Genomic DNA, 20,639 nt, shown 5'->3' with positions numbered 1-20,639 from the left:
TCCCTCCACGCTGCAACACCTTGCCAGAGCCTTTTCATTTTAGTGATAGCCTTGTGATTTTACTCCCACGAGTGCCACGCAGTCTGCATCACTAAAGCCACTGGCTAGCAGCTCCTAATGAACTCACTGAATATTTCCATCCACCCCTACAAGAAACCCAGTCCCCGTCACACCCCCTGCCCCCTGCTTCTGGAGGGCAATGTCCACTCCATCCTGACTGCCCATTGTGGCCTCATCAGGCCCAAGGCCCTACAAGGGTCTGAGTTGGAGGCCTGGCTTGGAGCCCTATGAACACTTCTGAACTTGTCACTCACTGTGGAGCACTGCGAGGCCAGGCCCCTCTCTCATCTGGCATGCCCTGCCCTGCCCCTTTGTCCTGTCTAAGCCCGCCCAATCTCACCTCTTTCCTCTAATATTGTAGACAAAATGGAAGCCCAGCTGGGCTACATGGATGAAAAGGAGTCAGGCATGCAGAAGCCAAAGAAGCCCCAGGAAATCCAGGTACGAAAGTCGCTGGTAGCCGGGTCTGTGGAAAATGTGGGTGGGGCGTGGTCTGGCCCAGCTGGGTAGAACCCAGACCTCCCTGGTTCCCAGTTCTGGTCGCTGGGCATAGGGGTACCAGGCAGGGAACAAGTGGGGGCATCTGGGATTGAGGGCTCCAAGCCCAGTGTATATTCCCTGCCTCGCGTCCTTGCTGAGGCCCAGGTGCTGCAGCCCCCTAGTCTGTCCTTCTAGGCCCTGCCAACTGCCTTGGACAGAGCAGAGGGTGAAGATAAGCATCAGAACTCAGACAGCAAGGACAGAGCTCGAGAGGAGAGGATGGAGGAGGTGGAGAAGGCCCAGGGCTCTCCGGAGCAGCCTCCAAAAGGTAAGGCTTTCTCAGCACAGTGCTTGACCTTTGCAGCCCTGGGCTGGTCGGTGGATCACACTCCTGTCTATTTACCCTGCCTGGGTGCTAGCTGTGCCAGACTACCTGGTGTAGGGAAGGGCAAGGGGTCAGGTCTGTACATAGACTTTAACCCTGTCATGGAGCATTTGGGGCTCTTGGGTTATGTCTTCATTACAGCATTCCAACTCATTTGGATTCTTGTTTGAAAACACGAGTCCATCAGGACACTGTCAGATTTGCTTCTGGCTTAACATGGCCAGAGTTAGTAAATGCCTTGTGTGGACTGGAAAAAGACAGTTGGGTGTGAGGTTCTTTTTATTTATTTATTTTTGTTTGTTTGTTTTTCGAGACAGGGTTTCTCTGTGTAGCTTTGGAGCTTGTCCTGGAACTCACTCTGTAGGACCAGGCTGGCCTCGAACTCACAGGCACCCACCTGCCTCTGCCTCCCGAGTGCTGGGATTAAAGGTGTGCGCCACCACAGCCTGTCGGGGTATGAGGATCTTAATACACACTTCAGATCATTTGATAAAAAACCTGTTAATTATACTGCTAAGGTTATTTCAACACCCTCATTAATATTGCTGTGGTCAGTCACTTCTTGAGAGACTGCATGAAAACCTTACTTTGATTACAAGGGTCAGTACCATAACCAGATTGTGTTGTTAGTCAAATGTTTGTTTTGGCATTTAGTGCTTTTCTGCAAAGAAGCTTTTAGTAGTTCCAGTCATCTGTAGTAATTACTATACCTCTTGGCCTTAATGTTTCCTTTGAGAGGTCAGGAGATGCCTTGGTGTATGCGAGCATGCTGGCCTGAGTAGGATTTCCATCACCCATGCAGAACAAAGGCAAAACCAGAAAACACCAATAAACAAAACCCAACCCCAACCAACCAAACCCTAAATACAGCACATGAGGGTAATTCCAGGGCTGGATGGAGACAGGAGGAACCCTGGGGCTTGCCGGCCAGTCTACCCAAGCCCACGAGTCATAAGGTTCTGTCTCAAGAAATACAGTGATGGTGATGCAGGATGACACTGAAGGCCAGCCTCTGGCCTTCACACGCATGTGCACGAGCCCCTTTCCACATGCACACGCACAAACTCATGTACTCACGCTTTGTGTGTTGATTACTTTGGTGTGATGTGTTTGGTGAGGCTTTGTGTGAAGAGGCCAGCCCTGCCTCTAGGCTGTGCCTGTTGTACCCTGAGGAGCACTTCTGATGGACAGGGGCCCCTCTCTGCCCACGAGCCCCCCTTGTTTTGCAGAGGAAGTGCTGTCAGACAAGGAGCCGATCCCAGACAAGCTGGAGCCGAGCCCGAGTCAAGGCAGCGATTACAGGCCAGGTGGGCGCCTTTTCCTGTGCCCTGCCTTACGCCTCCTGGTCAGTCTCCCAGGTGCTGTCCCCAGGCCCCGGTAGGAGCCAGTGGACAGGAGTCTGGACTTGCAAGTTCCTCCTATCAAGACACCTCTTTTTCCAGGGGACAGATTCCCTCCCTCCCACCTCCCTCCTTACCCCTCCTGTCACCCCAGTCACCCAGAGAGGGAAAGGCACTGGTCATAGAACATTTGTAGCTCAGTATTTTACACATGAGCTGTAGAGCGGCCACCCTCTGGTCAGAGCCCTCGGGCATCAGTCATCTCTGAACTTGAACTCTCCCTCCCTTCATGGTGCTCTTCTGCCCTTTCCTGAGGTTGTTCTAGTGTGGTGGGGGAGGGGCACTAGGGCCTGGAACCTGCTCAGGATGGAAAGAGAGGACCTCTGGCCCTTTCCTTTCAAGTCCCCATGTGTGACGACTGGACCGCACGGAGGACAGACATGTCCCACTTATCTTTGAGGCTCCCAGTGTATGGCAGGAAGAGGGCTTTGGGCCTTCCAGGGGAGACAGTGAACATGGCCTGTCGCCTCCCCACCAGATGACTCCAAGGCTGAGGAGAAGGAGCCCATGGAGACACAGCAAAATGGTGACAGAGAGGAAGATGAGGAGGGGAAGAAAGAAGACAAGAACGGGAAATTCAAATTCATGTTCAACATTGCAGATGGGGGCTTCACAGGTACTGAGGTGGAGCCGTGGACAGGGACTGGGCTGTTGGTACCACTTCCCGGGAGTCTGGGCAGATGGCAATTTTATACTGGGATGTGAACGGTTGACAACAGTCTGTTATGCCCCTCTTAACAATACTGGAGCAATGTACCTCTGAGGCCTGGGTGACGGCCGGTGCTGAGCAAGCTTGTGCATATGCCAGGGTGGGGGAAACCTTTTATTCTGCTCACATTGGTTTCTTTCTTCAGAACTGCACACACTGTGGCAGAATGAGGAACGGGCTGCTGTGTCCTCGGGAAAAATCTATGAAATCTGGCACCGCCGCCATGACTACTGGCTGCTGGCAGGCATTGTGACGTATCCTTGGTCAGTCAGGCTGGGATGACACTGGTCTGTCTCTCTGGTCCTCAGGGGACCTACAGTCCCTAGGGAGGACCTTCCCTCATCTCCCAGCTCCTGGTGATTGCCTATAATCTTGACACTCCTCCGCTAGCCTCTGTGACTATCATATTCTGTTGTCATATGTCTGTCTGTCTGTGTCTTTCCCCCAATCAGCTTTCCTGATGCAGTACACTGGGATCTAGGCTCTCCTTCATCTAGTCTGATCCCTCCTTGATCACATCTGGATCAAAGCCACATTTCTAGGCTTCAGGGGTTGAGACTTGCATGTGTCCCTCTGGGGTGTTGGGATAGAGTCAACACTCGAGGCCTCAGTGCCCTTCCTGGCACCTGTCATTGCCAGCTAATGTCACTGTTGTCATTGTGACTGGTGTGCTTGTCTTGCAGCTGAGTCTTTGACTTGCCAGACAGCAAGCTGGGAACCTGGTTGCTCCCACCTCACCCCTGCTGTCAAGCCCCTCATTCCTGTGGCCGGCTTTGCCCTTAACTGTACCCCCAGGCATGGCTATGCCCGCTGGCAGGACATTCAGAATGATCCACGTTACACAATCCTCAATGAGCCCTTTAAATCTGAGATCCACAAGGGCAACTACTTGGAAATGAAGAACAAGTTTTTGGCCCGCAGGTTCAAGGTAGGCCCTCAAGGGTATCACTTCCCCACCCATCCCTCTACCTAAACCTGGGCCGGGCTCTCCTCTGAGGAGTCAGTCAACCCATGCAGGCCAGGCCCCCATGTGTGAGCATCCGCCACTGTCCAGGGGATGGGATTGGAGAGCTCAGTTTGCAGAAGATTCCTAGGGCCGGTAGATCGGGCTAGGAGGGAAGTAGGAGGCCAGCCCAGAGCCTCAGCTTCAGTGGGTGCTGGTGGGAGCAGAAGGGGACAGGCCAGAGCTGTCACTTCACCCCCCCCAGCTGCTGGAGCAGGCACTGGTGATCGAGGAACAGCTCCGGAGGGCTGCGTACCTCAACATGACCCAGGATCCCAACCACCCAGCCATGGCTCTCAATGCTCGCCTGGCAGAAGTGGAGTGCCTTGCTGAGAGTCACCAGCACCTATCCAAGGAGTCCCTTGCCGGGAATAAGCCTGCCAATGCTGTGCTGCACAAGGGTGAGTGAGCCCTGTTCTTTACTTCTGGTAGCACAGCCCACAGCCACCGTTTTGCCCAAGGAACATGCTTGGCTTCCAGTGGAGGTGCTGATGGGAAAGGTCCCTAGAGGGTGAGGCCTCTGGGGCCAGAAGGGTACAGTTCTGTTCTCGCACCACATTTCACCTGCAGGGAAACGAGTTTCCCCCTTTTAAGTCCTTCACAGAAATGCCAACAAGGAGGGCACAGGCTGAGGTAGGTGGCACAGAGGTAACGAGATTGGAGGTCTCACTGATGCTCACACTACTGTCCTGCACAGGGGTCAGCGAGGCCTGTGCTTGCAGGACTCCATCTTAAGTGTCTCCATCTTGGGGAAAGAGCACTGGAATTTAGAAAGGGGAGCAATGCCAAGGCCCCCTTGACTCTTGCTCCAGATCTCTGCTCTTCTGGTCTGGGGGCTCTCAGTATCACTGGGGGCAAGGAACAGCCTAGAGTGGAAAGGGGTACGGCTAACACTTTGCTCACAAAGGTCTGGACCATGATCTGTCTCCAGCTGTGGCTCTAGGCCTAGTGGTCACTAGGCCTAGTGACCTAGTGTTAGATGGGGTTGCTGGTCATCCAGAGAGGGAATCCAGGATCAGGTGTCTGGAACTCTTTTCTGCCAGGAGGGGCCCCCGGAGTTTTTCTTGCAAACCCTGTTTCTCCAGTAGGCAGTCCTGGGCTTCCCAGGTTGAAGAGCCGGGTGAGGGATGCCCCACAGTGTGTACTTTTGGGTGTGTGCTGTGAAGTATGTAAAGGGCACCTTCCTGGCCGCTACCTGTGTGGCAGCTGTGGAGGGCAGACCACGCCCTCCATTCTTAGGCCCTCCCACCCTGCAGTCCTGAACCAACTGGAGGAGCTGCTGAGTGACATGAAGGCAGATGTGACGCGCCTGCCCTCCATGTTGTCACGCATCCCCCCGGTGGCTGCCCGTCTGCAGATGTCCGAGCGCAGCATCCTGAGTCGCCTAACCAACCGTGCTGGCGACCCCACCATCCAGCAGGTCAGGTTTGGCCTGCACACTGCATCGTGGGCCTGAGTCCTCCCTGTTGTACGGGGTGGGTGACCTGGGCTGGGTAATGTTCTGGTTGTTACCTGTAAAGCTGGTCCTTGCCTCCAGGGCGCTTTCGGCTCCTCCCAGATGCACAACAGCAGCTTTGGGCCCAACTTCCGGGGCCCTGGACCGGGAGGGATTGTCAACTACAACCAGATGCCCCTGGGGCCCTATGTGACTGGTAGGTCCCCATCCGCTTCCGGGCAGCATGCACACAGTGGCCCTCTGGGGCCCAGCCTGCCCGTGGCTGGGGATGCCAGGCAAGCCCATGCTCTGATCTCTTCTTGGCAGACATCTAGTCGTCCTCGTGACATCCCCCTGTTGCAGCGCCCCTTTCCAGCTGAGGTGAGGGGGCTTGCCGGCCACGCCACTGTCCCATACCCTCCAGTTTGTCCCATCTGTGCACTTGATTCACGCCTCTGAGCCTTGGAGTCTTAATGTTTCTGGTAGCTTTGAGTCACATTGTGGCTCTCTGTGTGTGTGTGTGTGTGTGTGTGTGTGTGTGTGTGTCTGTGTGTCTGTGTGTCTGTGTGTGTGTGTGTGTGTGTGTGTGTGTGTGTGTGTGTGTGTGTGTGTGTGCGCGCGCGTGCACGCTCATGTGGACATCTATGTGTGCATGCGTTCTTAGCCATGTGTCAGGGATCACTGCTCCCAGCTTGGAACCCCTGTTTGCATGGTAGTTGGCCCCAGGGAGTTGCTGCTTGTCTTATAGCCTCATTCTCTGGTTAAGACCAGGGGAGGGAATACCTGAGGGGCTGAGTGTATTAAGAGCTTTGGGAGTGGAGATGGGGGATTCAGAGAGGTCATCAGTCGTGATGGCTGTCACCAAGTCCTGTCCCTGTATGGTAGATGCAAGGTCAGAGGAGGAGCCTGCTGGATGGCCTGTGATTGGGGGGCGGGGGATCTTAATTCCCGAACTCCCTGTGATCATAATTGTAACCACTGTGGACAACTGGGTGCCTCTGGATACCTGGCCACCCAGTCATATAACTCACTGGTTTGCCTTTTGCAGCCGGGCCACCTGCCCAACCCCCATGGGAGAGAAAAGCTACAGCCCTTTTAGGAGTTGGTGCCGTGTTGGGATACAAAAGGGAAACCAAGCAATTCTATCACGCAGAGGACAAGGGCCAGCCTGGCTGCACAAAAGCCCAGAAATGCCACCTCATCATAGTTGAAGTATCCTTCTGCACGGCGTCCCACCCACGGCCATGCTGGGCAAGGCCTGGCACCTTTGCCAGAGTGACTTACTTAGAGGAAATCCCATTCACCTGTACTTTTTTTGCACTTTCCTACCGAAGATGCGAACGTGTTTGTCTTGATAAAAAGTTGGATGACGTGTGGAAGATTCAGACTTGCAACACTCCTGTCTGTCACCCAGCTCCAGACCTCAAGGGGAAGTTCTCTGGAGGCCCCTGGCGCTGCTCTGTGGACTCATCCCAGCTGGGGAGAAAGCAGCATCCTGTGTTCTGGAAGCCCTTAGTGTGTCCCCTGCTGTCTGAACCTGTGTGACTACCCTTCTGCTCTGGCCCCCTGCCTACTTGGGACCCTAGCGTTAGGAGGGATCAGGTCTGGAGAGTGGCTGCCTAACCTGGTGAAGCCTGGGCTGGGGTTTTCTATCTCCTTCCTACTGGGGTTAGGGACCACCAGGTACATTTCATGTGCTGGCAGGGGCACACATCTCAAAGGCTCTGGGATCTGTTGTTGCCAGTGGACATGTGGAGGCCCCAGCGATGTGTGGGAGGTAGAAGAAGGTGCCTCAGAAGGTGAGGCAAATATGGGCCAAAGGCCCTACAGGGGCTTCTGGACATTTACTGTTTGCGGGAGTGTGGTGTAGGCAGGTGGGAGCCAGTGCTCCAGGAAAGAGGGTCATGTTCGTTGTGTGACCCTGGGAGACTTGTCCCACTCACCTTGGCACACATCCTGGGTTACAGATGTCAAGGAGCCAGGCCCTCCTGGGGATGGACTTTTCTCTGTTCTCTTGGTCCTAGAGAGGACTTGGCTAGGGCAGCGGCTGCACGAAGTAAGGGCCACAGTGGCCCTTGCTGGTTCTCAGAGGGTGTGGAGAGAGCTGTGCTTGGAGGTGGCTTCTTTAGATCCTTCCTAGCTGGAGCCTCTGAGGCTTCTGGCCTTATTTCCTGCAGGGTTGCCTTGGAGTGGCAGGACCATCTTCCACCTCAGTGTTGGCATGTCAACCTGTCTTGCTCCACCCTAGCCCATAGCACGGTGTAACACTCCATGCTGGGGTATGGGTGGGGTAGATCTGCTCTTGGCCTATATTCGACCTTCTTGATGGCCCTGGCTCAACCCAGAGACTTGCAAGCTCTTGCCTTGGCGCTTCCTAGGCAGGTGCCCTGGGGTTCAGTATACCCTGAAGATGAGGAAGGGACTTCTGGGGAGAAGCCCATTGGGTCTGAGGTCAGGGAGCTTGGAGCAGGTTCAGAGTCTCCTCCAGGGGAAAGGAGTGAGGGGTACACAGTGTCTCTGGGCCCGCCAAGAACGGGGCAGGTCTTCACGGCCTGTCTTAAGGACACTTGGGCAGTTGCCCAGCTTTTACTTGGCCCAGATGTGCACATCTGTAACGTAGTTCCTCCCCTCTGAACCCACGGAGGGCTGGACCCCCACGGCTTCTTTCATTGTGGCAACCCCACACTTCAGTCTCTCTCCAAATCTCAAGGCCAGCGGACTGGCTGGACACTGTGGGTAGGCAGAGGGGGACTCTGGTCATAGACAGGACCTCTGCAGGCTTAAGCATGCCCGTAGGTCTCCAGGGTGTGCATCATGGTGGCTGACTCCAGTCTCTAAGAAGGGCTGTCCCCTGCATGGGAGTGGCTGCCGTCAGCTTGTTCCCCAACCCAGGACCCCCGTGCTCATCCCACTGGGCAAGACAGTCACTCCTGCTGGCCACATTCAGAACAGTGCTCACCTCCTTTGCCCCGGGTGACAGATCCTGACACTTGTGTCTGGAGGCACAAGTGGGACAGAGACAGGCCTGTGACTCTGTTTCAAGGGTTCACCTTTTCCCTGACGATGTCTCCCAGGAGTCTTGCTCTGTCCCTCATCCCCACTTCATCCTACGCCGCCTTGGCCTACTCCTCTCCATGGCCACTTTGACCTGAGCCCCCTGATGGCCGGGGAAGGTCTATGTTCCCCATGGCCAGCACTTGGGAGGTTCTGGAGGGTAGACTGCCCAGGCAGCTGGGGAGAGGAAAAAGGCCCTTCAGGGTGTTCCTATCTTGGTCCCTCAGCCATCTCCTGCCAGAGAGTGATGGAGGAGAGGTGGCATCTTGAGGTTGGCTCTGGTTTTCTGCAGATGGAATTGGGGTCCCCATGCCCAAGCTACCAAGAGCCACGGTGACAGCATTTTCACACGCTTTGATTCACTCAGCTCTGTGGGATTTCTGTGGAAGGTGCAGGCGGCTCTCAGGTGACACAGGGAATTTGGGTCGGAGCTCCAACATCCGAGGGCACCCCATGCACTCCTGTGCACGTCTGTGAAGTGCCTCCTCCACTTCCTGTACCCCAGGGTCACCTGTGAGCCTGGGCTCTCTCCCCCACCCTCTGGGTGCTCCCAACCCATATAGGTTCATAGGCTCAGTGACACCTGCAACCACTCTCCTAAGTCTTGAGGCCCTGCAGGGGGCATGCTGAGGGTGAGCTAGGGGGGGCAGGCGTTGATGCTTGGAGCCTCTAGTGTGTGCCAAGGAAGGGGGATGGGGGCCTCGGCTGACTCTCCCTCCACCTTAACTGCCTAGGCCTGCCCTATGCAGAGCACAGCATGGAGGAGGAAGCTAACCCACCCAATTTATATACCCGGAAGTTTACAGGTTGTGGTGCGTCAGCCCAAAGTCGTCGGTGTCCTTGTGTTTAATGGATATTTTCCCTCTTAATTTTCAGATTTTTTTTAAACAAAGTATTTTTTTAGGTGCGATAACCCGGAAAGGGCCTGTTGGGTGTGTGTGTACGTCCTGAACTCTCCACATAGCCACATAGGGACCAGAGCCCAGCTCAGAGGCAGCTCCTCCACCCAGCCTGGAGAGGAGGGAGGGCCCTCTGCTGCCTGCCAGGGTCAAGCTAGACTCTCCAGGGAGTTCTCTTCCTGCCCAGGCCAGGCCAGCATCTGTCGCACTGGAGCCCCATCCAGCACAACCTGGTGAAGCAGGAGCAGGCACTTGGGGCTAGCTGGGGTCCCAGGGGCATATACCCCAGCTCCTTTGAAGGCTGTCCTGGGGGAGGCTGGACAGGCTAGCCAACTGTTATTTTCACTCGTATTCTGTGTATGTTTTGGTTTCTGTGTTTTAATAAACCCTTTGGGAAGGGACGGAATTGTTGTAGTTCTTCTTAGCCTCGCTGATTTGGAACAGGGATGTGCTGAGTGGCAGGGGAGGTGAGGTGAGGCCACTTTCCAAGCCTTCTACATTTATGAGCACCTGTGGCTCACAAGGAAGGAGGGGAGACCCCACCAGCAGTGTGCTGGCGGATGCACCTCACACACATTGCAGCCACCCATGTACTTCCTTCCCCAAACCCGTCAACATGAAGACAGCAGCTGGTTCCTCAGGGCCTGGAGTTTCCCAGCCATCAGCCCTGGGCCTTACGTGGTGTCAGCAGAGATGTGTATATGGGGGGGAGGTACCTGTATCTCTCACCAGCCTCAGAGATGCCATCTGGGAGAGGTGGGTGGGTATTTTGACCGACCCATCCCATCTGCTCTGAACTTGGATCCTTACTTCCATCTTGTCCTCGGCTGTAGAGTTGGGTTTATGGGTGGGGAACCCTGCGGCTGATGGCTTTGCCCTCCCTCCGGCACTGTCTCTGAGAAAGCGAGAGGACAGAAGCATGGAGACCGAAGGGCTCGGGTTTTATTTGTCATTCCATAAATACGGGCTGCGCCTCCGTCTGAGTCTGTCCGGAAGCTGGAGGCGCTTGCGGTCGGCCTGGTGGGATGCAATTAGCAAGGAGCCTCGCTCATTAAAAAATGGGGAGAAAAAGCACATTATGTACATGACTGGGATGAGCAACAGCTGGGCTCCATGTGCCAGGTCCCCCAGACAGCCCCCTCCTGCACCAGGCCCGGATGGCTGTGATTCAAGGTGAGAAGGTGTTGGAGGCTGGCTGGGGCTGACCAGCAGGCAGCTGGGGCTGGAGGAAGGGGAGATCTGTGGCCATGGAGGAAGGAGCTAGCCTTAGACTCTTCAAGGGCCAGGAGCAAGCTTCCCCATTATGGGCTGCCTGAATGTGTTTTCTGTGGTACCCCAAGCCCCTCCTATCCAAACCCCTCCATGGAGGCAGATGATCCTACCCTTAAGCGAAGCCCCAACTCCTCAAAAGTGGGTAAGGAAGAAAACATCTCAGAAACACTTGCCTGCACCTAGGGCTCATGTGGGTCTTAGCCCAATTTACCCTGCAGCCTGTCTTCATGTCTCTTGCACACACCCAGCAGGGGCTTTGCTCTGAGGTCTGGCCATGGGTAGTAGCAACTCCCGCTGTGGGTGCCCCTGCATGCCTGGTCCACATAGCAAGCAGGCCTAGGCCAGCTGTGTGGACAGGGCTGGCTACTTCCTGCTGGGCCATTGCAGGGCCCTGTCCTGAAAGCAGGGCTCCTCTAGCTGGGCATGGAGGTGCCAGAGCATAAAGGCTTCCATCCCCACCCACAGGGCTGCTTCTGAGGTCTCAGGGCTTGGGGCTACGAGAAGTGGTGAAGGTCTGAGAGCCCAGGGTCTGTGGTGGGGGTGTCTGAGAGACAGGAAGCTGCCCACCCTGCCTCAGCCTCTGCCCAGCTCTGGCTGGACAATAGATGGTGAAGAGCAGCAGGAAGGAGACTTGGAACAGCAGCTACACTTCAGAAGCTGGGTTCTGTGACCTAGGATGTATGCCTGGGGACTGGCCACTGCCTGTCGGGGCAGGAGGCTTTAGTCTAGGGAGCTGCACATGGGTAGGACCCTGTCCCCAAAGCATCACAGGATTTGCACTGCTCAAACCTGTAGGCTTCCTGGTATCACCTGTATCACCTGTCTCGCTCCCACTGCTAAGAGGCTGCGTATCCTGCCCTTTCTCCCTCTCTGCAGCCTGTCCTAGGCCAGCATGGCGGCATGCAGCAGGGGATGAGTAGTCCTGGCCATCTTTTCAGGAAGAGGTCCCCGGGGATCTTTTCTTACAACCTGGGAACTGTTACTGGGGTTCTGTTCCCACAGTCCCTTAGCTTGCAGCAACAGAAACCCCAGGGAGTTGGCTCACTGAAAAGCTCCACCATGCCCTTTCCAGGCAGAGCCCAAGTCACAAGCCCACTGATCCAGTACAACAGAGGTATTCATTCGAGGAAGCTCTGAGAGGAGTATGGGTTTATGAGCCTGGGCCCAGTCTGCTGCTACCTGCCTGTGGTGTGGCTAGGTACCACGCTAGTCTGCAGGTCTCCACAGAGGGGCACTCTCCAATGGGCTCCACCCAAGCCTACTGGGCTTCCCTGCTGTGGGGCTCAGCAGTTGTATGCAGGGTGGAAGATGCTGGGAAAGCCAGATGGGATCCCTGCCCCTGCCAGCAAGGGTAAGGGTGGAGGCCAAGAGCCAGCTAGGTCAGTATAATCCCAGCCAAGGCCCACTGCGCATGAGGGGGAAGGTCAAGGCCTGGAAAGAGCGTGACCCCAGGCCAGCCTTGAACAAAGTGCCTGATGTCCAGGAAAGAGGGAGACCCTGCCCTAACCACCAGGATCTGGCAGAAGAAGGGGTGCTAGGAAGTGGCAGACCCCTCTTTGGAGGCAGGGGTTCTTGGCAGAGAGGCCAGCCCTGCCTTCTCTGAGGATTATATTTCCACTCGGCCATGACTTCTGGGATCTCCATCAAGGGCCATGGCTGGGGGCAAATGTTCCTTTTTGAAAGATAAGCAGAGGTGGTAGGCTTGGGTGGGAGCCTCTGAGTGTCTTCCCTAATCGATGCCATCTCCTGGCACCCATCAGACAGCATCCAGTGAAGAAGCAGCAGCAGGTGGCATCTGGCGGTGACTTTGGAGATCATTTCCTGGTAATGTCTGGGCATAGTGTTTTCCCGTGGATACAAACCACATTCTGCATTTGGCTTTGAAACAGCAGAAGCGAGCGAACAGAGACGAGGAGGGGACCGGAAACTGTCCGAGCGGGTGGTGGGGGCGACTTAGGATCTATAGTCCTTTTTGCTGTAGGGTTTATTGCCCAGAATGCTATCGATCTCGTGGATGATGGAAGACGACAATTTTGGAAGGACCTGCATGCAAAGATAAGAGTCTAGCCTGGCTTGAAGGAGAGGTGGGTGATCTCCTAGCATCTCAAGGCTGTTACTCTGTGCCATTTGTCAACCAGTTCCACTGGCCTCATCTTCTCACCTGCCTGGAACCCAGACTTGGTTCCCATCATTAAAGCCTATCAAATCTTTTGTCCTGACCTTGGCCTCCATCCACACCAAGAGCAGAAGCCTTCTAAAAGCTCATCCGGGGCCTTCCCTGCTCCATGTCAAACCTCCTGGGCTTCATCTTACCCATGTCCCTGCATGTGTGCAACTCCAGCCCTCTGGACCGCCTGTTCCCCCAAGGGTTCTTTGCCGAGTGGCTGCATAACGCCCCTGGATCCTTCCTGTCCCTTTGAGTTTGTTTAAAAGCTCTTTTCTTTACAGGCCTCCTGGGTCTCTAACGCCTTTGCCCCACCCCCACCCCGGCGCATTTCAGCATCCTCGCCTGGATGGCCTCTCTTCCCACAGTGGTGGTTGCCTCACCACACTCAGTCTTACAGTGTTTATGTCTGTTCCTGTGGGGAACAGGCCCTCTGCCATCCCTGTATGCCCTGTGCTTCTGGAAGGGTGCTCAGTGAGGCTGTGTACCCAGGAAGACTGGAGGTACCTGAGCCCGCCACCAGGGCCCACTCTCACCTGTATTGCGCCAATGTTCTCCATAAGTTGCTCTGCACTGGAAGCACCCAGAAGCACAGAGCTGACGCCCTCGTTCCTCAGGCACCAGGCTGTGGGCAGCAAGACCAGAGGTGAGGGAGATGCCTTCTGCAGGGCCTGCCTGGCTACACCTGGGCATAGGCACTCAAGCCCCCATCTGGGCTGCTTGGATGCTTACAAGGCTCAGAGGTACCCAGTGAGTTTGCCCAAGGGGGTATCTAGAAGAGGCGGGAGCTCTGACCACATTCTGATGGACAGGTGGTCCAAGTGCTTAAAGATCCTGTCCCCATGACCACTGGTATAGCCTAGGCCCCCGGGGACCTTAGAACAGGTGCCCCCCATGTACCCAGAGCCCATTACCTATGGCCAGCTGGGGGAGGGTGCAGCCTAGGCGCTCGGCGATGGCCTGCAGTTCCTTCAGCTTGGCCTGCTGGCGCCGGCCCTCCTCACTTAGGATCTTGTCCTTCAGCCACTGGTAGCCCTGGGAAGGGACAAGTTCCAGGTAAGGGAAGGTCACTGGACCTCCAGATGCAGGTAGCTGATTCTCCCCAAACAGCAGCTCTGTTGTCACCTGGTCTCACGCTTGCACTGGGCCAGACTTAGACAGACCCTTCCGTATCCTGAGGGACAAGGTTGTGGTGGACGGACTGGAGCCCGGGCCAGAGGCACAGGGTGCCTTTGTCCCTGAGGAGCCTCCTTGGGCTCAGGCTTGGGAAAGTCAGATCTAGAGTCGGGGCTCAGAAGTCTTGTCTCCCAAATATGGTCCCCCTCATGCTTCTTGGGTGTACAACAAGGGAACAGGATTTGATGTGGGGCCAGCTCTGTGCCCTGGGGTCTCTGTGATGGCAGAGTGGGGAAAATCACGGGAAAGGGAGCACAATCTAAGGCAATATTGGAGCAACCCATACTGTGATCGGTGACCCATGGAAGGGGCTAAGGTGTGTGGGGGGGTCATGGCCTGCTTATCTGGGATCTGTCCCTTGGGTGGGAGGCACTTACAGAACCAGGCCTTTATCTATGTTCTTATGCCAAAGGTGTCCCTCCCCATTCCAGCTGGGCTCACCTTCAGGGAGGCTCTGGAGTAGGGCGGGATGCCACTGTCATACTTTCCTGAGACAATGCCACAGGCCAGAGGGGACCAGGTCATGGCGCCCACTCCTGAGAGAGAGAGAGAGAGAGAGAGAGAGAGAGAGAGAGAGAGAGAGAGAGAGAGAGAGGAGAGACCAGGTGAGGTTATGCTGGGGCCCTGAAGGTAGGGAGGAGTGGGTGAAGCAGGGTAGGCTGACACCCACCTATCTTGTGGAACAGCTCTGGCAGCTGGACCTCCACCTTCTCTCTCTGGAACATGTGGTATTCAGCCTGCTCACAGATGGGTGGGATCAGGTTGAACTGCCGAGCCACCGAGTAGGCCTCCTGAGTACAGAAGGAGACCGCTGCATCAGCAGACCCGAGGGCCACAGGGTCAAGGATACAGGGACATCCCAGGTCTCGCTGCTCCTTCTACTCCTAGCCTTCCTGAGAGTCTGAGGCAGGCACCATGGGAGCCAGGAAAAGAGGGCGGGCTTTGGAATCCTAAGACTTAATGGCTCTTGGAGGAATCACAATGTAGTAAGGCCGGTAGTAATCCCAGTGCCAGAAGGGATTACGATGCCTCAGTTTCCCCATTTGTCATAAGGTTCCAATGAGCCAGGGGTGTCTGTAGTCCTTCCATTATGGCCCGGCTTATGGCTGGCACTCAAGGCCCTGGACCTATGATGAATTTGGTGGTTGCAAAGGCCTTTCAGAGGCAACAGCTGCACCAGCTCATTATGGATCAGGAGCTTGGGCCCTGGCTTAAAGTCACTCTCTCAATGGATGGGATGAACTCCAGCTATTGCCTGCAGACAGTTCTGTGATGGGGACAGGCCTGCCACTGAGAGAGGCTCTGCTCCACTTTGGTCTGAGACTTGGCTTCCTCATCAACAGAGTGGGGTGATGACACTAACATGTTTCTGAGTCCTGTACTGGCTGTGGGTGGTCAGTCAGATGTCTGACACAGGCTCACTAATCCACTCAAACACCGTGTTATGCCAGGGGCTTCTGAAGTCCCCTGGGATTTGGGAAAAAATTCCTGTTGCACCACAAAGCAGTAGTGTGTGGCTCACTGAAGCTACAGCAGTGCTGTATGCCTGGAATGCTGAGACACCGGGCATGGGCAGGGGTGAGGCTGGATGTGGAGTGGAGGCAGGAGCCTGTCAGGAATGAGCATTCACTATCTCCCTGCCCTCAGGCTTCAGGATGGAGGCAGCCTCTCCATCTGGGGTCACTCCCTTCTGCGTCTTTGAGGACAGGGCCACCTTGCTGACTCTTCCTGGGAACCTCAGAGATGCTTAGGGACACAGGCTGCTCTAGCCTCTTTAGGCTCCAATGGAAAGAGAAGACAATTACTGGGGTGCTTTCCTGAAAAGGCACCGTAGGCTCCCACCTGCGTTGTCTGGGAATCAATGTCTTGACCTAAACTGTGATCTTGAGCATGGGACTTAACCCCTCTGTCCTTGACTTCCCCATTTGAAACAGAGGGTAGCATCGCCATTTCCCTGCTGTGGTTCTGGAGAGGTTAAAGGGCATCGGCTCCTGGGAAGCCCAGAATAAATGGCACATAGCACAGGAACCGAGGGCCATGTCATCAGGGTAGCCCTTTAGATCCAGAGGGCAAGCCATCCGTCCAGGGCCACGTGCTTTGCTGCGAGGGAAGCCGAGACCCTTGCCCATGACCACACACCCTGCTATGCTGTCCTTTTGAACACATGTGCCGAGTCTTGGGGTCCCCTCCCACAGGGAACCCATGCCTGTGGACACAGGGCTTCACCCTACCATGATCTCCATGGAGCTCCAGCGTGACGTGCCCCAGTACATGGCCATCCCCTGGTTGATGACGTGGGTCATGGCCCGCACGGTCTCTGAAAGAGAAGGGAGGCCAGGGTTGGGGCAGCTGGGGCTCAGGCCCAGCCTGGGGACGGTCTGCAGATGCAGGTGGGGTGCCAGGAGGAGGGAGCAGGCTGCAAAGGCGTCTTGCAAGCAGTGTACTTCCTGGCTCCCAGAGTCGAGTGTGGGTGCTGGGCAGGGGAGATTCCAGGAGAAGAGAAAAACGGAATTGAAATCCTGGGGAAGAGTTCTCTGACCAGGTAAGGCTTGTGGAGATCCTGGGGAAAAGGCTTGTGGGTAGCCCGATGTCCCCATGGCTGGCTCCGGGGGATGAGGGAATGTGAACCCCAAGAGTGGGTCTCAGACTCTAGGATGAGGAAGTAGGAATCCTGGTCACTCAGGGGGACCATCTGGAGGTATAAAGGCTATAATTAGACAGGCCAAGCCTGCAAACACAGCTCTGCTAGCTACTGAAGGCTGTTCTCACCGGAGTCCTGAGGACTTCACTGAGAGGGAGGATGGTGCCTGTAGGGACAAAGGCAGGGCCTTGAGGCTGGGGCTCTGGGGGACAGTGTCTCTTGTTCCTGTGTTTGGGGAGCCAGAAGCAAAAGTGGAAAGGTTTGGGCAGACCATGCCCGGGCTGGAGTCTCTCTCAGCACAGGCTAGTCTCAGGATGATGGGGATGGGAGGGTGGTTTAATTGTCCCTTCTGTGAGGAGCCAAGGTCTGGAGCAAACAGTTGTGAGGTTCCACAAAAGCTGAGACTTAAAACCACCTAAGGAGTGAATGGCTGAAACATCCCCCACCCCATCTTCTTCTGGGCAAGAGCAGAACTCTCCCCACCCCAACAGCAAACGTTTTATTGTATTCAAGAGTTTGGGGGCATAAAAATCTGTCCAGTTGAAAGTATAAAGGGGACCGGATGGGAAGAAGCAAGGGGTGATGGGGGTGAATGTGATCAAAACACAACACATACACGTAGGAAAATGTCATAGCAAACCCATTTTTATGTGTGGGTAATATGAGCTCCCCTAAAAGCCCCGCCACTGGTAGGCCTTCTCCCTTGGCTGTCTTGCCTCTTAGAGATGTGTTGGCTCTTAAAACAGAGCTTGGTCTTGGAGGGGTGAGGGATAGCTCCGTGGATTTCTCACAGGTCTGATACAGTGCTTGCAAGGTCGACAGCCAGAGGCAGGGGAGGAATATAGAGGAGCAAGTGCTTCTAAAAACAGAGGTGGTGACATCGCCTCGCCTCTGAATGCCCCGCCCACCCCACAGCAGAGCTCCCTGGCAGCGGCAGGACTGTGGGAGAAGGAAGGCGAGAGAGTACCAGACCTGACAGCCTGCCTCAAAATGCCAGTGGGTCAACAGTACCCTCCTGGCATGGGACACAGCGCTGGCTCCTGTCTGCCCTGTTTATTTTGGTGGGGGCGGGGAGGGGGAATCTTCTTGCTCATTCTGGGTCCCTAAGTATTGCTTTGGCTAAGGTCTATTTATGGTGGAATCCAGGGCAACCTCATCTCTGGCACTGAGGCCACTGGGGCTTCTGGTGTAATGGTCCCAGTAGGTTTATCCAGAACACTGAGTAAGCCATATCTTACTTCTGCCCCTGCTGCCCGCCTATTCTGAGGTCGGGGATGGGGGTATTTGGAGTTTTCTTTGCCCCACCTAGGTGAGGGAACACATGAGAAGGGAGTTTTGGACTTCTGGGACCTTCCCTGGGTCACTGGCTTTTACTGACAACATGGTTTACATCGGTAAGACGTCAGAACCGGATTGGGAAGTTTCAGGAGACTTATAGGGTCCCAGGGCCCACTCGACAGAGCCCAGGCTCCTGGACAAGCTGCCCTTATTAAGACTTTTAGAAACACTTTTGGAGGCACCTGAGACCATGCAGCACAGTTTCCCTATTCAGCCAAGGCTTAGGTTCACATGCCAGAGATAGGGGAGCCGTGAGCATGGCCCACACCAGTCTCTCTCCACAGCCTCCCCCAGAGCTGCCTGCTAACAGTCATGAAGATCACAGCCAGGGAAACTGCACGATGCCCTTCCCATGCAATGAGGAAGATGGAGACAGTCTAACACCTGGCAATCAGGCTGGTGGGCCAGGAGCCTGGTATGATTGGCTATTCTGAGGGGGAGGGGGACATGGGCACCTCGGGGATCTGAGCAGAGGCAGGCTAGATGTGGAGCATGTGTTCAGGAGCACTGTGCACCTGTACAGAGCACGTCCGTGGACCCAGAAAGTGACACGCAGGAATGACTGTCTTCCACCTCAATAATTAATGCTGCCTGACAGAAACAGGGATGCTAAATCCTTCCAGCTGCAGCCCAATCGCAAATGATACATGGGAGGGGTCAGGTGGCAGCACCAGGTGGCAGCCAGGAGCCCTCCGAGTGTGGAATGCTGCCCAGTTCCCAGGCCCATCCTTGAGGCGGGGTTCTGAGGCCGTTTACTGACGGTACAGTGGGGGCAGATACCAAGCATGGCACAAGGATGCCCCTGGCCTCAGCATTGTGCCAGCTCATGTATATATTCTTCAAGAGAGAGAATCACTCCGTTTTGATCCTGGCTGCCAGATGAGCAGACGTGAGTGACCACCTGCAGCCAGAGTGCTTACAAGGAACCATTGCGGTGGATGGGGCAGCTTGTTGGCTGGTGTTCTTTGCCTCTGTTGGAGGCTAGAACTTACCAAGCATGAACTATGAAAGAGGTAAGTCTCAGGGGTTGCACAGTCTGGGGTCCCAGGACCTCTGTGGAAACCTAGTCTTTTCCAACCCTTCCCATTACACCATCCAAGGTCAAGTTCCCAGGCAGGGACTGGACCATCCTCAGATCAAGGGAGACCCCGGCAGAAAGCCAGCCGGCCATTGCGGTTCATCACAAGCATGGAGTAGGGGCGGGGGCCATGCACACTGGGAAGGAAGGATGGAATGGCAGCGTGGATGGGCAGCGAGGGGGCTCCAACACCATTTTGCTTTCCCTTTGCTTGCAAGATGTCCTCACGGGGCACTTCCCCACCCCTTATGCATTTTATGGAGAAGTTTGTCATGGGGGACAGAGTCTTGTAAATAAAAATACTGTCTCATAAAATGCAGCTCGGACACAGAAGTCAATAGTCGGCTGAGGGTACTGTGTACCTTCAATGATGAATGTCCTTGACTTGAAGGAACTAAATGGGTCCCCTGGTGATAAAAGAAAGATTTAAAGAGACCAGAGTTTATCGCTGTGGGAACACAGAGGCGTGGTATGATAAAGGGCAGGACAGAAGAGCACAAATCATCCCACAGAACAGAGTTCTGCTGAAAAGAAAGAATATATATATATATACACACACACAGCAGTGTGGTATATATATAAAAGCAAATGGAGACAAAATAACCAGTTCAACTTCACCTCCCAAGTCCCATAAGCAGCAAAGCATAAATGAGAAAGACGCTGAGGCAGGAAGTGGGGGAGATGGAGGGACCGGGTGGAGGGAATAAATAAACGCTAAGGAAACCCAAACGGCTCTTCACAGCACTGAGTGCTTCCTCTCCTTCAGGTAATAACTTACCCCCAGAGCAAAAAAACCTCAAAGCCCTCCCAGGGGAACCAGAATGAAAAGAATAAACTGTCCCCGACAGCCACCACACATGGGGCAAAACACCAACTGCTGAGAAGGAGCTGCTGCTCCGGAACACAGCCAGGTTACAGAATGAGATGAGGGCCCGGGCTCAGCCTGGCAGGGCCAGGGCCCACCCCTCCCCCACTCAGAGGCCTAGCCACCTCTGTCCTGGTTGTCTGGTTATTCGTGACAGTTACCAGAGCCTCAGAGACGACCACTGCTCGCCTGGCTTTGTCCTGCCTGCATGAACTAGCTAGAGGGAACCGGCTGACCTACCTTCCATGGGCGTGTTGGGGTCTGGGCGGTTGGCGAAGACCACATCCACGTAGTCCAGCTGCAGCCGCTCCAGGGAAGCCTTCAGTCCTGGGAGAAGAAGGGGAGGGGTCAGCACTGAGTGTGCCTCTAGATCCCCCGATCCCTGGCTCAGGGGACAAGAGTCAGAAGAGAGTAGGCCCCTGTCCCGGGGAGCTTCAGGGTAGGTGAGGTTCTTGAGGAAATGCCAAGACACAAGGCACATTCTAAAGGGAGGCAGACACCCTGGCCATTCCAGGGGACGTCAGAACCACAGACCAAATGTCCTAAGCCTATAAATCATGCACGCTCCCTGGGCTACTGCCGGGACCTGGTGGTCTGTACTGAAATAACCAGAGCTGGGCATGGTATCACACAGAGGGACAGTACAAAAGGCTGGTGGTATGTGACACACCAGTCACCAA

At 55.2% G+C, this 20,639-nt stretch overlaps 2 protein-coding genes across 18 annotated transcripts in view; one reads left to right on the top strand and one right to left on the bottom strand.

Moving 5' to 3' along the window:
- Nucleotides 1-9,831, top strand: part of Chd5 (chromodomain helicase DNA binding protein 5) — a 46,854-nt gene extending 37,023 nt beyond the window's left edge. For 5 of the 12 annotated variants that reach the window (XM_027398381.2, XM_027398382.2, XM_027398380.2 and 2 more), the window contains 10 exons: nucleotides 422-501; nucleotides 736-868; nucleotides 2,155-2,232; nucleotides 2,804-2,941; nucleotides 3,180-3,288; nucleotides 3,830-3,962; nucleotides 4,243-4,438; nucleotides 5,294-5,457; nucleotides 5,575-5,689; nucleotides 6,521-9,831. In XM_027398381.2, coding sequence (XP_027254182.1) covers nucleotides 422-501; nucleotides 736-868; nucleotides 2,155-2,232; nucleotides 2,804-2,941; nucleotides 3,180-3,288; nucleotides 3,830-3,962; nucleotides 4,243-4,438; nucleotides 5,294-5,457; nucleotides 5,575-5,689; nucleotides 6,521-7,017 — 1,643 coding nt within the window. In that variant the 3' untranslated portion in view covers nucleotides 7,018-9,831. The other 7 variants (XM_035439349.1, XM_027398385.2, XM_027398384.2 and 4 more) reach the window with 6 other exon arrangements.
- Nucleotides 9,832-10,345: 514 nt separating this feature from the next.
- Kcnab2 (potassium voltage-gated channel subfamily A regulatory beta subunit 2) overlaps nucleotides 10,346-20,639 on the bottom strand; it is an 86,928-nt gene continuing 76,634 nt past the window's right edge. For 5 of the 6 annotated variants that reach the window (XM_027398398.2, XM_027398399.2, XM_027398397.2 and 2 more), the window contains 7 exons: nucleotides 20,200-20,286; nucleotides 16,269-16,354; nucleotides 14,708-14,828; nucleotides 14,479-14,573; nucleotides 13,776-13,896; nucleotides 13,398-13,486; nucleotides 10,346-12,740 (listed from right to left, as the gene is read on the bottom strand). In XM_027398398.2, coding sequence (XP_027254199.1) covers nucleotides 12,651-12,740; nucleotides 13,398-13,486; nucleotides 13,776-13,896; nucleotides 14,479-14,573; nucleotides 14,708-14,828; nucleotides 16,269-16,354; nucleotides 20,200-20,286 — 689 coding nt within the window. In that variant the 3' untranslated portion in view covers nucleotides 10,346-12,650. Of the gene's footprint in view, nucleotides 12,741-13,397; nucleotides 13,487-13,775; nucleotides 13,897-14,478; nucleotides 14,574-14,707; nucleotides 14,829-16,268; nucleotides 16,355-19,456; nucleotides 19,502-20,199; nucleotides 20,287-20,639 lie in introns of all 6 variants that reach the window. The other variant, XM_027398402.2, reaches the window with a different exon arrangement.

Source organism: Cricetulus griseus, chromosome 2 (genome assembly GCF_003668045.3).
Source record: "Cricetulus griseus strain 17A/GY chromosome 2, alternate assembly CriGri-PICRH-1.0, whole genome shotgun sequence".
In the NCBI taxonomy this organism is placed as follows: Eukaryota; Metazoa; Chordata; class Mammalia; order Rodentia; family Cricetidae; genus Cricetulus; species Cricetulus griseus.
Note: the sequence above shows the minus strand (reverse complement) of the source record. Positions and strands in the feature narration are given on the sequence as shown.